We start from the raw sequence: 16,721 nt of genomic DNA, 5'->3' as shown, positions 1-16,721 counted from the left end.
AAACATGCTAACCGACCTCTGAAAATAAAGTGTATTAATTTACGTCGAGATCGAGAGTCGCCATTTTCACATGTAAACAAACTGCACCACTTCACTTTACGGGGCTGGTGATGGTGTTTAGAAGAATATCAGAGGCAAGTAAAGTGACGATATCTGTAGTAAATTGTCTGAGGAAATTTTTGGAATCAAATATTTGTACAGAATGTGTTCGGAATTGAGATGAATCAGTCCAAAACTAGCGCAATTTTTTGTGCGCCGTAAATTGCAGTTTTTTACTATGGGAGGCACTGTAGCTCCCAGGTCGTCCATCCGAATTTTTTCAGACCGGGAGCAACAGTCCTGCAGCTAAAAAGAAATGTGAACACTTCACAGAAAATTGACAATTTGGGACTAAAATGCATAGTAAAATGAATCATATGACTAGGTAGGCCTAATCTTATTCACTGTTTTTACCATGATAACAATTTATATTTATCCATGAGCTAAGGGATGGCTTTGCGTTTTGTATAAGAAAACACGGTGAGAAAATAAAGCATCACCCCAAGATTTTGTGTTCGTGAAATACTAGTACTTCATTTTCATCCGTTTATTTCAGATGGGACCTGTAAAAATATAACTCTGATAGTGAATGAAATAGTCGATGATACTAATTTTTAGAGAGAAAAAACCCCCGACAATTTATGGTTTTAATCTTAGAATCGGGACAGGCGCTATATATATATATATACTGGCTTTAAATAAATCTTTGTCGTTAAAAATAACTATACAATACAAATAATCATTTAATATCAAGATCTAGTAAATGAAAGGTGCCTACAGGTTTATAATAAAATTTATGATATAGATTCTTTCAATGATGCTTCATTACAATACATGTAGCTTTGTTTGATAGGGTGTACCCGGAGGGGGGGGGGGCTAAAATTCTTGGAAAACACAATAAAAAATCAAGTTTTAATGTCATTTTTAATCAAATTTGAAGGAAATAAGGAATGTTGTCCATTTTTTATTTATAAAATATATCTAGAATGCATACAGTCTCTCCAAAAACGGAATTAAACAAGCTCGTGACCTCCTCTTTAAATTGATGTCAAATTGAATATAGGTACAGGGACTACTTTTCCCGTGATTTAATATGGACTGTTAAGAAATTGTTTAATTTTATACATACACTGTAATTCCTTTAACGCCGTAAAGTACGGGGAAAAAAATTTCAAATCAATTATGACGTCATAATGATTCTAGCATCAAAAAGACACCCTAGCCCCGCCGCCACGAACATTTTTAAATCACTCAACTCAGTCCTCAACTCAAATCCTTAAAGAAACAGTGCATGAATTTGAGGTCAAAACTTAGACTTGAGGCTGAGTATTGACTTGAGCAAAAATGGTGACAGTGGGGCCGGGTATCGTTTACTAGATCTTGACCTAGATTAATGTTTTCAGCAGAAATATACTGGATTTTATTTCTTCTGAAACGTTGAACCACAACCCTAACCCTCCTCTCACAGTATAATAAAATATTCAAAAGTACTGAAATATAATTGAAATTATATATATATATGGCTATGTAATTTTTTTCAGAAATAAAGACCGTAGTAGTACTGTTAGAATCTGGTTAATTAAGCAAAATAAAATTGGAAAATTTCCCGTCAACTTATCCAAAAACTAAGCCATCAGTTCATTTTTACCTCGTTTTATTTCCACTTGAATATACTACATGTAACCAGAACACATTAACAGTAATTTAGTCCCATTCAAACCTTTATTTTAGCAGATAATGCTTAAGGAAAGACAAAAAAAAAAAAACCAAATGAACTCATAATTCATTGAAAGACAATGATTTTTATTGCATTCAAATTTAATGACAGAACGTGATAATTTTTTTAAAAATGAAAACTTAATGACCTCAATTTTTTTATTGATACGTAAAAAATCAGAAAATGAGATTGAAAAAATCTACTGTATTGCTTTAAACTTATCCTAATGCTTCACGATGCAATTGAACAATGAATGCAAAATTGCATAAAAACATAAGCGATTTTTTTAAAATATACAAATTCGTACATGTATGAACTCATAATTCATTGAGAGACAATGATTTTAATACATTCAAATTTTATGACAGAACGTGATAGTTTTTTTTTAATGAAAACTTAATGACCTCAATTTTTTTTATTGATACGTAAAAAAATAAGAAAATTATATGAAAAAAAATCTACAGTATGGCTTTAAGCTTATCCTTATGTTTCACGATGCAACTGAACAATGACTGCAAAATTGCATAAAAACATAAGCGATTTTTTGAAATATACAATTTCTTGGTGGGATGTAAGAAAATTAAGTGTCCTTCTACATTTTACAATTGAGAGAGAGAGAGAGAGAGAGAGAGAGAGAGAGAGAGAGAGAGAGAGTGTGTGTGTGTACAGATTTAATGGACGACATTTTCAATGAACCTACGCGATGAGTATTCATTTAATTTTTTAAAGGATCTAAAAACAGGAACGATAACTCCCTCAGCGTTGAGTAAAGTTTATGTACGTATAGACTGCCTGCAGCCGGTAATGTCACGTTGTATAATACTGCACGTCAGGCGCTTTTGAAACTTTTCAATTTATATTTCTAATAAAAGAATGCAACAAGCATGGTCACAAAATAACATGCTATTTAGGTTAGTCAGATCAATACTCCACTGACATTGGCGGTGAAATTTCATAAAGCCGAAGTTTTTTATTCTTTAATAGCAGTTAAAGATTGTATAGATTTTAAATACTAATTGGATAGACATCATTTGAAGGTAAAGTTTTTGTCATTAGCCGATAAAATGTTCTTTATTATAGAAGACCATATGCAAGACCATAACTTTTTTTTTTTAGAAAGTGATGGATTTTAAATGGCCATTAACCAACTACATTTTACTTGTGCTTTTTATAAAACTATCTTGTACTTAAAATACATGTACGTTCATAGGATATTGTGTTCAACAACGAACAAGCATTTTGGTAAAACTGATCGCGAACACGAAGTGAACATCTTTTTCATGTCTACAGATAGGAAGTGCTCTCAGAGTTCTGTTTCTGGAAGAAGAGAAAAAAAAATGCATGGCAAAGACAATCCCGTTTCTTCCATGACATTCCAAAAATTAATGATCTCTAATTTACGACAACAGCTAAGAATTGAATGTCCTTGTATTTAATGATGACTCAAATCACAGAGGAAAACTTGGTCTCTTAAAACAGGAGTTGTTTAAAAATACTAATGCAAGCTCATTTTTGATACCGATGCCCACAAAATTCCATAATCCGTTCTGTTTTCTTTTTTTGTTGTAAATTATAAATGTAAGATTTTTGTTTTCGCGTAAACTTTAAAATACATACAATGAAACATAACTTTTTTTTGAAGAAAAAAAATACATGCTAAAATTCGGTAAACAATGTCGATCATTTTAAACTCTAGCTGTGCAAGAACATGAAAGAATGCATAACAGACGTACAGTAGATAATACAGGGAAAATTTTCTATTTTTTGTAGCGTCTAGAAAAAATAAAAATGAATAAAATACTTTTTCAGCAAATTACAAATACGCCATTTCAGATCAATTGTAACTGATGCATATCCTTAATGAGGACATATCGGAAACCATCTTTCCTACGAAAGCAATAAAACAGGTCTCATGAAATATTTAATCTTGATTATGTAATACACAATACCATAGCGTGAAAAGCAATGCTTTTGATCACAAGACATTTGTCTACATGTAATTCAGTTCAAAAGATATAAAAGGAAAACAATCTAGGAATTTATATCACGCATAAATTGCTTACGAAGGCAGTTTTGAGTTTGTAGAAAAATCAGAATGAACTAGTCACACCTTATGTCACAACATATTGAGAAAAAAAGATTTAAAAAAAAGAACCCTACTAATCCCACATATTTCTCGTCGAATAAGTTCCTTTAATTTTTAAATTTTAGATTTTAAATAAAGCGATTTTAATGATTAATTAAGTCAGTATAAAAGAAAGAATCCAAAAACTTTTCGTTAAGGTACTTCACTACACCTACACTTATACTTTTTAAGACACTACGTCATAAGGTAGCGATTTCAATGTTTTATTAAACTGTTTATATCGTTCGATTCGGTTGTATATCATCGTAGCTCAGTGGTTAAAATATTGGGCTGCTGAACCGCAGATCATGAGTTCGAATCCGCCTGGAGCTTTTGTTCATCTTTACTTAATCAAATTTTTGAAAATGTAAATTTTCATCCAAAATTGCACTTTTTGCCTATTAGACTTAAATACTTCTTATCCATTATGATATCTATAATAATCAAGTAATTTTCTGCTGATTTGAGAAAATATTTCACGATAAAGCAAGGACGGTAACTCTCTCAGCGTTGAGTGAAGCTGATATAGACTGCCGCTGAATACATTATGGTCACAGTACAACACCATATTGCAATATAAGAGTCAATAATTTACTTAAAATTTGCCGATGCATATTCCTTAAGTGGAAATTTGTATTCTTTAATTACGTTTAAAGAATTTTTTTTCAATTAAAATACTAATTGGATAGACTTGATGGAATAAGTATATTAGATCGTTGAAAATTTCACCGTAAAATGTTATAATTATATCTTATAATAGAACTTACGATCCTATAAAAAGTCTTATTTTTTTAAATGGCCATTAATTAACTACATGAGCTTTATACACAACCTATCGAGAACTTTTAATGTTCCTTGTTCGTTCAATTAGAAAAATTTGGCATCATAACAAGTTTGCATTTTAATATAACTAAACACGTATAGAAGACACGTTTGCGTGGTTTCAGCATAGGGAACACTATCAAAGTTCTATTTCTGGAAGAAGAGAAAAAACTGCAAACTAATCCTGTTTCTTCGCATGATATTAAAAAATTTAATGATTTCTAATTTTATGACAACAGTTAAGAAATGAAGTAATGAGTTAAATCACCGTCACTCAGAACACGAGATCTTTCAACGTCAATTCTCTGTACAGACCAAAAATATTACTGTAGCATCATTGGCACACACCATCTCAGATTTTCATGAAACTTTCTCAGTAGATACTTATAAGGTACATTACTGTATGACATTACCAACCATCACAACTCATTGTTGATACAGATTCACAAATAATTTAATTCGTAATCGTGTTAATAACACTTTTAGAATTTTTTATATTTATAAGAGTATGCGAGTTCCTTTCTTCCATGTAATAAATGAAGTTTTTTGTGTTGTTATTGAGTTTGTATTAAAAATTGTGCTTAAACCCAATGCAAAATTATACACAATGTATCTGAACTTTGAAAAAAAAAAATATTCTGAAAAGACGGTGAAAGTTTTATTTCCGTTGCATCCACGAGAAAAAGGTCTATAAAATGTGGAAAAGGGCTCTTCAACAAATTACATGTACAAATATCGTAATTTGGATCAATTGTAACTGGTGCGTATCCTTAATGAAGACATATCGGAAACCATCTTTCCTAAGATAGCAAGAAAGCCATAAAACAAGGCTCATGAAATATTTAATCTTGATTATGTCATACACAGATGCGTAGTGTGAATAGCAATGTTCTTGATCACAAGCCATTTGTCTTATTCAAACCAAAAGAAAGAGAAGGGAATAAAAATATCAAAGAATTTCTATCATGCATAAATTGCTTACGAAGGCAGTTTATGAGTACTACGTATATGTAGCGAAAGAACACCAATGTAATGAGAAAAAAAAGGGGGGGAGGGGAAGGTAAGCACCATCATCGGCTCTGCCGCGAAATTATGTCACCGCGAAGTAGTTTTTCACTGGTGAATCGCGAAAAAAAAGTTAGATAATAAATAAAATATACAGTTCTAATTTCTTTTAACAGATCTGTGACCATGGGAAAAAAAAGACTAAATTTTATGTTACCGGGATAACCAGTAGGAAAGATTATACGACTGAATAATCGCTACCCCAGGGTTCCTTCGGCATTTACCTAATATACAGATTCCATGCGTATGCAAATACGTTTCTTTTTTTTATACAATTAGCGAACCATTGTTATACTAATTCAAGTCGCTGATTGGTACGGAACAAGAAACAAGAGAATGTCAAGCAATACAATGGAGCATTTTTTGCACTTTTCACGGCCCATTTTAAGGTGCTGAGCCGTGGGGGGCTGAAATGTCTTTAATATAAAGTATTAGTACCTTTATATCTGTTTTACAAAAAAATGTACTTTTTATATCTAGTTCAATGACACGAAAAATAATCAAGATCGATTTTTATTATATACCAATTTGCTAATAATTGGGTCAGTCATTAATTATATTTTCTTACATATTGTTTAAAAATATATATTTTGAAATTTATTTTACTTTAATTTGTTTAAGAGACAGTACCTTTTGTTACAAAATTTATTTTTCCTTTATTTCATAATTTTATTCGTTTTTGTTTCTGTATCGTTGGTAAACGTACATGTACTCAAGAGTACCATAAGGTTGTTAAAAGTACTTAGACACGATTTGAGCTCAAATTTTTCAAAATTATTTCTCAATTTGTAATGTCTCAAATGGTCAATATGGATGTTTTTAAGTTAAGTCAAAATTTGAAAGTCAAAATTCAATATCGAGTTACAAACGAGTTAGAGGGGTTAAAATTCTTTGATTTGTAAACAAAGCTCGAGCCTCGTTATTGTTTACATGTGTGTTACATTGGTACAAGTTTCAAACCAATGCTGCTTTTTGTTGTTGATAAAATAGTTTATGAACACATTAAATCAGTTTATCTTGTTGGTCACAATTTTTTTTGGCCAAAGAAATGGCACTTTCTTTACTCTACATTGTTTGTAAACAAATATAAGACTTGAGCTTGTTTACATAACAACCCCCTCCTTTCCTCATGCAAAATGCACAAGTAATTTAAAACCATTTTATACTTAAAAATTAAAATAAAATTTCCATCTCATATCGTGTCAAAGTCCCTTCAAACATGGTAATTGGTTTTAATGGATAATCTTTTGAATCAGGTTTCATACATGTAAATGTGTTATTTTGTTAAAAGTAGAAACGAAAACCAGTTCAAACAGAAAGAGTAAATAAATCCCATTTTCGAACTTTCGTCAATATTTGTATCCACTATGACAGACTCAACTGTTATGGACTTTTATCCTTGTGCAAACATGTATTTGCAAATGTACACTGTACACGCGAAGTTTTTTTTTGTTCAACCCGTCACTTTCAATGTGCATAAAACTGTAGCATCATTTGTTTAATATATTCAATAAATTGCATTCATACTGATATGACCAGTGAATTTGTCCACGTATCTTTGAAACACCTTAAACCAACACACATTTGCTTTAATTTTTTGTGAGAACCAAAATTGTGCATGCTGCAAAATGACTCGGTGGTGGCAGAATGAACAAGCAGTTTCTCCATTCAAACAACAGATCACATAGCATGCTGACTTTATGTTGTATACTCTGAATGAACATACTTCAGACATTCAATATTTATAAGAGGATGTTAGGATCAAAGCGAAACAAACTCAAAGCGAAACAAACTCGATAATTTATTTACACTGTTCAAAAGGCACTCCCCTTTTTCCATTGAGTAAAAAATAACAGTCAAAAAATGTCCTTGAAGTAAACTTACAATTTTCGATTACTGAAACGCTTCAAATTGACATCGTTAATTATTACATATATAGATTATTTTTCAAAGAGCCATAATTGTGTATAGTTTGGTATCTTATTTGCAACCTTTGCGTTATCTTTATTGGCAATTAAATATTGATGATTTTCTCAGAAGTTTGTTTTTCAAAGAATATGATTTATTTTCTCAATAAAATGACAAAATACCCCTGCAGGATCGACTTATCGCCATCTTTGATAGACCAGACACAAAGATGACATAGGAGACATTTGCGTGACTCTTTACATCTATATCCATCAATTTGTAAACAACATGAAAGTGAGATTTGATACATTTTTCATGTTTATGCAAAACGCACTGCATGCATGTACTTTGTGAACTGCTAAAAGAGACTCTTAAAATTCAACTTCACTGATACAGTGACATGTATTCTGGTCTAAGAGGAAAGGATTGCATGAGTACAATGCATATTGATGCGTCTGTTTCCATGTTACATGTGTAAGTGGTAAGCAGTTGGTTTGATTCCCGTCCAGGACATTGCGATGCAACACTTGCCTTCGACAGTATAACTGCTCTTTTTGGCAGACCTTATATACAGTTAAGATCCCAATGTCGATGTAGCTGTTTGCACGATAAAGAACCCTATCTTTGCGCATAGAGTGCAAAGAATCTGCTTAAACATTGAGTCATTGCGATTGGCGATATCTCCATATGAGTGATAAATTCCCGATTGAGGCTCAATACAACCAATCAATCTAATCACATGCAATATAGATTACTATTCCTATACACACCACGGTACAAGTATCAAATGCATAATAGTACTGTCATAGTCCACCTAAAGGTAAAAGGTCCTAAAAGGAATTATGATATCATACAAGTTAATAAAGATATAAGAGAAAAAGTCATAAACGAAAAAGTATGCACAGAAATAATGGACAGTACTAATATTTAAGATTCTGTTTGAGTATTTGTTTGATTGTTGGTTAATAATGCGTCGTAGAATTTTATCAGCCCAATTGGTATGTACATGTTGTAAGAGCTTGCGCATAGAGGGATTCGAACCTTTAAAAAACATTTACCACCAAATGATCGTCAATGCACAAACAATGGTAATATGATACCTTCAGTTTCATTGTAAGTTTTTCAATTCTAGTTCGAGCTAAAATGCAAGGATAAAGGATTGGGCTGTCCATCGAAACTCTGAAACTAGTAACGTTAATTCTAGATTCTTGGCATACGCCTTGCCCATCAATTGATCTTTGTTATTTCAGTGTCTGTCTAAGACGTTATTTCTATTACAGTAAATATCACCTTAAATACCATTTACGATTTGTTTTTAATGTATAATGATTTTTTTTACCTAGAATAGTTGGTTAACTAAAATATATACTGGTATCTCAAAACTTTTAAGTACGTACTATTTTCACAAAAATTGAAAAAAACCCAGCCGAAATCAGAATTTCTGTGTTGTCAGTTTTGTAAATTTATTAAAACATTTGCAGAAAAAACCCATTTTCATTTATCTAAATATGTCTTTTTAAACCGACGAATTCTTCCAGAAGATTATTCAGGCTACTCGATATTTGATAGAACACGAGAAACTTCTATGTATAAACTTGAATTAGTTGTAGTATCATATTGATTTGATTATAAAACAGTACAGAAAAGGCAGAATATGATTAAATATTAAAACATAGATCTAAAAGTTAAATCTCGAGGGTAACAGCAGTCAACATTTAGATCTGCTGCAATCAGTTAAGGGTATAGATTAAACTGAAAACAAAACGGAAGGATAAATATGTACATATGTATTAATAGAGATCGAAAGATAGATAGATAGATATATAGATAGATAAATAGAACTAGCTTCAAGCAAGTATTACGACTGCTTGTGGCTGCAATGCATTTTGCATGCAAGCCTATCGGTAAAACATTTGACATTTTTCACATGAAACCACTAGCCTAGTGCAGTAACTTCAAATTACTGCACACCCCTACAAATTGACGTGACAGAGGGCGAGTATAATGACGGTCCAACACGTCCCTTTGACGCGCACCATTTTCCTTTCTAGGGTTTTTATCACTCAGTGAATTATCCAGTAAAGTAAAATCCATGTTGCCGCATCGATCTTCAGTAATGTGTCGACAGGCCACGCTAATTGTAAACAAAAACCCTGATTGAGAAAATTAAGGCTTAAAAAACAAGACTATTGTTCTTCAAAATCCTCTCAATGAAGCGCTCTATGTTCCCTCATTTTATTTTAGGTTTTATGCAGTAAAAACCTTAATGACCGATTCCTTTGAAAGAGTGGGCTGGCTTAAAGAGCACTAATGACCCGTCTGATGAAAAGGTTCAACAAGCTTGTAATAAAATTGATTTCAAGTGCGATGCATTCCTGCAATGTCAATATGGGGATGAATATGGAATTGAAAATCTGTTATCAATTTAGTTGATTGTTTTCGAGCCCTGATCCCTTGCACGGTGTCGTATTTGTGTTGTAATGCAGTACACGTGAGTAGCTCTTGATGACCTGCCGTCGAGAACTTGGAACTATTATTATAACTGTTATACTGTACTTACAAGTCATTTGTTGATTATAACGCAATGGCTTGTGCCAGGATACTTCGTACATCAGATATAGATTAATTAAGAGTATAGCCTATTTGTGCCCATGCGTTTAATGTCTGAAAGTGCTTGTGCGTTTAATATCGGGTAGCTAGATCGAAAGATCAAACGGAGCATATATATTTCAAAGTGAATGCATTTTTCAAATCAACACCCGTTGACGACATGATACATAATTAATATTTTCGTTTACATGGGAGTCAAACAAAGCAATCATATGTGGGTTTTTTTTCAAGCAACACCTTTGACGACATTATATACATATCATTGCACACGCTGAAATAGGCACGTAGCATCAGGCTAAGGGGGGCAGGTGATTTTTTTTTGTTTTAAAATTAACAGACATCGCAGTGTATAAAGAATTTTAAAAATTATTATGGAGTTGTCCCCCACCCCACCCCACCCCCCTCCGTTTTGGGGAACATGTAATAAATTTAAGATATAATACATGTAATGAAATCAACAGTGAAATTGAAGAACACCCCCCCCCCCCCACACACACACACACACACTCACACATGATTAAGGATTTTCATGATTTCGAGAATTCCCCTCTTTTCCATGTCAAAATAATTTGGATAAGGCTACCCCCCCCTCCCTTTCAAAAACGATGCTGTGTGCCTATGAAATGTATCTTTTGGTTGAAACGGGGTCTACAATCTTTTTCTCATGGTTAGACTACATATACACGATATGTCGAGTTTATGATCACCGTAGTTAAAGGTCGTGCAATTCGAAATAAATGGTTCATTTTGAGATATTTTTCACAATGAATGCCTTGCTACAGTAAAGTGTACTGTATCGTCTCCTTAAAACTTACACATGTTTATATGTATTTGAAAGTCAATTTAGCTATTTTTCCACCATGCATGAACATACAATCATGTTTTGCAGTGATTTTTGCAAAATTTTGGATGTTTATAAAGAAATCTGATGAAACTGAGAGGGTTAAAACATGATGTTTCTCTATACAAATGAATTTCAATCTTCCAGATTATATACTGATGTAGAGTTTAATAAATTATCAATAATACCTTACCATACATTATCTTCATTTGTGGAATCATTAAAATTCGTAGGGGCCAATTTTCGTGGATTGCTTAAATTTTACAGGTTCGTGGGGACATAATTTCGTGTATTCTCGTATACCTACAAAAGGAAATATGACTTTATTGTCTTAGTTTATTAATTCGCTGAGAATGTTTTTTCGTGGATAAGAGGTACCCACGAATTCCACGAAAATTGAGCAATTGCGAAATCTAATGATTCCGCAGTATATAAAATGTTGTGAATGAATGGCATTTGTTGTGAAATGCAACTATCTCTTACCTGTCTTCTTGGTTGGGACGACTATGCTGAGGGAAAGACACGATTCGGTCATCTCATTCTTTTGGAGAAGCCCCAGCCTGTTCAGATTGGTTGCTCTCTTCCAGCACATGTCTTTAACTTTGAAGATTAGATTACCATCTCGCTGGTAGCACAGAGGAGACTCGCTGATGTGTTTCTTAACATCCGAAGTTCTATTGAGAAACTTTTCGGGCCTTCCGAAAGGATTTCGTGGAGTCGCATAGGTCAATCCAAGAATTCTGTCGACAGGGTGAAGCCTGGTGTTTGGAAACATGATCAAAAATCCTTTAACGTTTCCGTTCCTGTACGAATATAGGTTCCCGATATCTCGTATGATCTTGCTGTTGCAAATGGAACACGTAACCATTGTGAAGAAGGTCACAACATAAACAAAAATCTTGCTGTGTTCAGCCTTCATGTTCAAGTAGGAGCAAGTACACAAAGTATTCCGAATTCCAATAATAGTCACTGGTTGTGATTATCTGTCGCTTTTTTTCGATGACAACGTTTTACGACGGACATTAAAAAAACCCAGGCTGCAGTGATCGAATGCGGAATGGTGTCAATGATTGAAAAGGGGATATAAGTTTTCTGAATGATCATCGAAAGAAACCACTATTTCAACTGAAAAATGATGCACACGTTCAAAAGGCATCGCGACAGGTATAGTCAAGGAGCGATCAATACAACCGCGATCTCCCCCTAGATCACACAGGCAATGCAATGAGCTTTTAGTCTATATTAATCAAAACATTTTCTCTGATCGGTCTCGTTAATTGGAATTTGGTGTGTCGCATGAACACGCGAGGAGAATAAAAAATTCCACGGATAAAGTTATCCAGGAACATCCGAGTAGGGGGTTTTTCTTTACCTCAACGCAGCGTCAGGTTTTGAGCGCGCGTTGAAATATCGCACAGACTCGATTCCATAGGATTCGATCGTTTTTATTCTTTTTGTACAGTAATTGTTTCTGAAATAGGATATCAAGCGTGGACGAGTTGATAACTCAACTAAAAGCAATCTCCTAATTTCCACGACACGACATAAATATTTCATATTGCTGTAAGTTCATAGAAACGTAATCGCTTGAACCGTTAACTGAATTTTCACTGGTTGGGATTCTGCGACGGAACAGTGCGAGACGCGAGAGAAGATGAAACCATTGTGGAATACGGAAATTTATTTTTATTGAGGGCGATCTCACACGGAGGAAAACGGTAATGCGAATAAAATTTATTTTTATGTTAAAACGCAACAACCTACTAAACCATAAAAAGTGAAGCATATAAAAGGTTGGCGACTAGGGGCGAGGTTTTAACACTTTCCTCTCTTCATCGATTTGGTGGGTTTTTTTTTTTTGTTTGGTTATTTTTGTGTAAGGTTCTGTGTAAATCTATCCGTGTCCGGGAGAGGAAAACTTTCTATCAATCATCTGGAAACACACCGCTCTTCACTCTATTGAAATCGAAGAATGTCATCTCAAAACAATGGCGCATAACGTTTCACGATTCTGATTCTTGATTGTGTCAGTGTAAACTGCATGGCAAAGTAAAACTATACAAGTTTCGAATTCATCTGAATGAGAAAAAAAAATGCCAGTGTATGAAAACATGTTAATCCTTTCAGATTGTTCATGCAATTGTTAAAAGCAACATTCACAAACAAAAACATACTGCGTTGGAAAAATAAAATCCCCACCACATACGAAAAGACAAGAAGTTCTAATAAAATGTTTAGAATTCGAACACAATTGGTCGACAACATCGATACGGTTTGCGATATCTGCATCATATGATACGTTTTCAATTAATCTAAATCCGTAAACAACGTCATGCAGATACTGTGGTAAGGATGTTACATGTATCTGACGATTAATATACGATCCTTTTTTCCTGGTGTATGTAAACAAAGAAAATCAATAAATTTTATTACTTTGCCCGTCTCCAATCCTCTTGGTTATGAATGAGTGACACTTATAGTTTAAAGAATACACCGATTTAATAAAACAATTTTTAAAATTTATATATTACTAAAACATAAGTTGTACTATTATTTGTCATTGCTATTTGCAGTTATGAATTAAAAACTAACCAAATAATTAATTTTTCTGTAGAAAACATACAAAAAAATGTAGTTTTATTGCATTCGTATTGACATGTTAAAGGGGAACATGTAATTTAACCACCAATACCTAAATCTTAATAGAAAAATGTGTCTTTGAAAAAATACAGTGAGACCTATAAAATAATAAATGAATTTGAAATAAATGTAATTATCAAATTTTGAATGTTTAAGTAGAACATAATATGATAATGTCAATACCAATTCTTTTTAGTTTGTTTTTCAATTCAGTAAAAGTAAACTATTTAAAAAAAGAACTAGATGGAGTAGAAAGTAATAATGCATCCTGATAATCAATCGCTTTTAAAAAATCGGAACAACGCGAGCTTTGGGAATTTCAAACTATTCAGATTGATCCAATTTCAGATACTTAACACATAAATTGGATGTAATTAAAGCTACTGGTTTGAATGAAATCCATGCTGACTACAAAAATCGTCTATGAGTTTCAATTAGATTCTATTCAATTTCAAGTAAATTATTTATAATCTTCTTGTTTTTACGCATAATGCAGCTATAGACCTAGAATTTAGTAAAACGGTCCTGATGTTTATCTGTAGTTTTTAACTAATCGTCAATAGCTGAAATCGTACAATGTTGTCTCTTGTTTCGGGGTCAAAATGAGTAATGGACCAAAATATGACTAAGATAAGGACCTAGAAAAAACAACAAAATAACCATATACATTATGTTGCATAAATGATGCATAAAACTCAGAACACCACGTTTTCCCTGAGGATAATATATTTTCTGTCAGAAAATTCATAAATTTGAAATTTTACAGTGTAGTTGTCACTGTAATAGTAAAGACGCGGGATTAAAAGGCTTTGGTCTGAATTGGCCCCCTACAGAACGTAAAGGCGTCTGACTTTGTTGAAAAAGATTAAGTATATGAATGGCGACTTGATACCCCGACGTGTGTATTATCGAAGTATTACATCTTTGTTGTGACCTCACTGGCAAGACTAAATACACTATGCTCGCAGAATCAACTATAAAGCCTAAGATTAAACGGACGCAACAGTTAATGAAATGTAAACACAGCTCATGAATTGGTAAATGGATTTAACCTTGGGTAGTTTGAAATTGAAAATAACTCGTCACAGTAAATGTAATAGTTGTACACAGGCTTGTATAAGAGATCCTGTATTCGTGTCTCCGAGTCAAATCTTTGAATTTTTGGAAGAAGGAGAAAATCATAGAAAGAATGAAAGTTAAAATTAATTGTAAACCCGTGTTTATTTAAACAATTAAATGCTTTCTTTGGTGATTCATTTGGGGTATGAAGATGGCGACATTGCAGAAAAAATATATAACCCGCTAACACGGCTTATGTAATTTTTTTCTGCAATTATCGCTACCTTCCTAATCCGAATGAATCATCAAAGAAAGCATTTCATAGTTAACTGTATATTGTTTACTCACATACATGTACTGATGGTATGTACATTGCGTTAACATGTAACATACATGTGTAGTATGTGCGATATGGTAATAAGGAACCTTAAAAAAATATAATTTTAGATTCTTTCCATCAGGTATTCGAGAAATGTTTCTCAGTCCTCTATCTTTTTTAAAAACATTTATAAGTTTGTTTTATTTCTCTTTTAAACCATATTAATGATGCATGAGGTACAAATCAAATTTATGAATATACAAAATACAAGGTCAGAAAAAGGAACTGTCATAAATTTACTATATTTTTTAATATAATACATTTTGCTATGTTTTCATCCAATTATTCGTGTATAAATATACCAAGGCTAGAAATAAGGAGATATGATGTTTGTAAGGAGTACATACATTTCTTACTCCCCCCCCCCCCCCCAAAAAAAAAGGAAAAAAACGAACAATATTACGGAATCCGAAATTCGGACGTAATCTTTTTTTCTGTTATTAAATACCGGTTATATCCGTCATAGACTCTCAGTAAATAAAAATCTTAGATTGTATACTCAACAAAACATCATTGCTTTATGGCCCTTAATTCCTGTAAGAAATCGCTATAATTATATCATCTACAATATTATTGATGTACTGAAATAATTACAACAATTGACTGTTCGTTACACCAAAACGGTCTTCCAATTGAAGAGTCGAGACAGTGGCATTAAAATCAAAGTTCCCTCTGAAAATTGTCTCTCGCCAATCTCACGTACTGCGCAAGTATACTCGTCCTAATATCTATTGACAAAGTGTAACGACTCCTCCGATGTCTGATTAGCGTTTTATTGACTTCACATCGTTGTGTGATTGCACAAGAGAGCGAGCTCTAGGTGGTGCTGACTCTAAGAAAGACATTCACATCGGAAAAGATAATTGGAAAGACTACTTATTTCAGTTCTGTATGAATTCGTATTGTAATAAAAAGAGATATTATCTCCATTTTTGTAAATGAATCGGCTTATTCAGACAAGTTTATGGCGGCCATTGTATCATCAGGAACAGGTTGATTTGATATTGATCATACTTTTTTATGATTGTTAGCTGCCAATATCAGTTGTACTGCTGAGCTTTTTTTTCTCTCTTTCTCTCTAATGAAATTTTAGTTACGACGCATAGGCGTACATCATCCTTTTTTCCAGGGTTTCGTTCAAGATCATAGTGGCTACGTTGCCAGACATAACCTCTACTATCTTAAATCTAGGATGAATAGAAAACCGTAGCCAAAATTTTAATGATAAGTATCATATTCAAGGCTACCCTAGTTACTACTGCATCAAATATAATATATCTATGCATTTTCTGTGTCATTTTACATTATTATTATGTTGATTACATGTATAATTAATATTTTCCTTGAAAATCAACAAATTGCGTCCATGCATGTCAAGTGACTTTTAAAAGTGGTAGATTTCTCTCGGCCGTTGCCCTCGGCAAATATGATTTTCTCTGGAGGAATAAATCATAAATCTTCATATTTTCCTCACCATCATGCAATAAATGTATAATTATCATTAAGAAAGTGGATT

At 32.9% G+C, this 16,721-nt stretch overlaps 1 protein-coding gene across 1 annotated transcript in view; it reads right to left on the bottom strand.

Moving 5' to 3' along the window:
- LOC105329928 (neuroligin-4, X-linked) overlaps window positions 1–12,886 on the bottom strand; it is a 46,690-nt gene extending 33,804 nt beyond the window's left edge. The window contains exon 1 of the mRNA XM_011431425.4: window positions 11,611–12,886. Coding sequence (XP_011429727.3) covers window positions 11,611–12,046 — 436 coding nt within the window. The 5' untranslated portion in view covers window positions 12,047–12,886. The remainder of the gene's footprint in view (window positions 1–11,610) is intronic.
- Window positions 12,887–16,721: the final 3,835 nt, after the last annotated feature.

Source organism: Magallana gigas, chromosome 8 (assembly GCF_963853765.1).
Source record: "Magallana gigas chromosome 8, xbMagGiga1.1, whole genome shotgun sequence".
NCBI classification, from domain to species: Eukaryota; Metazoa; Mollusca; class Bivalvia; order Ostreida; family Ostreidae; genus Magallana; species Magallana gigas.
Note: the sequence above shows the minus strand (reverse complement) of the source record. Positions and strands in the feature narration are given on the sequence as shown.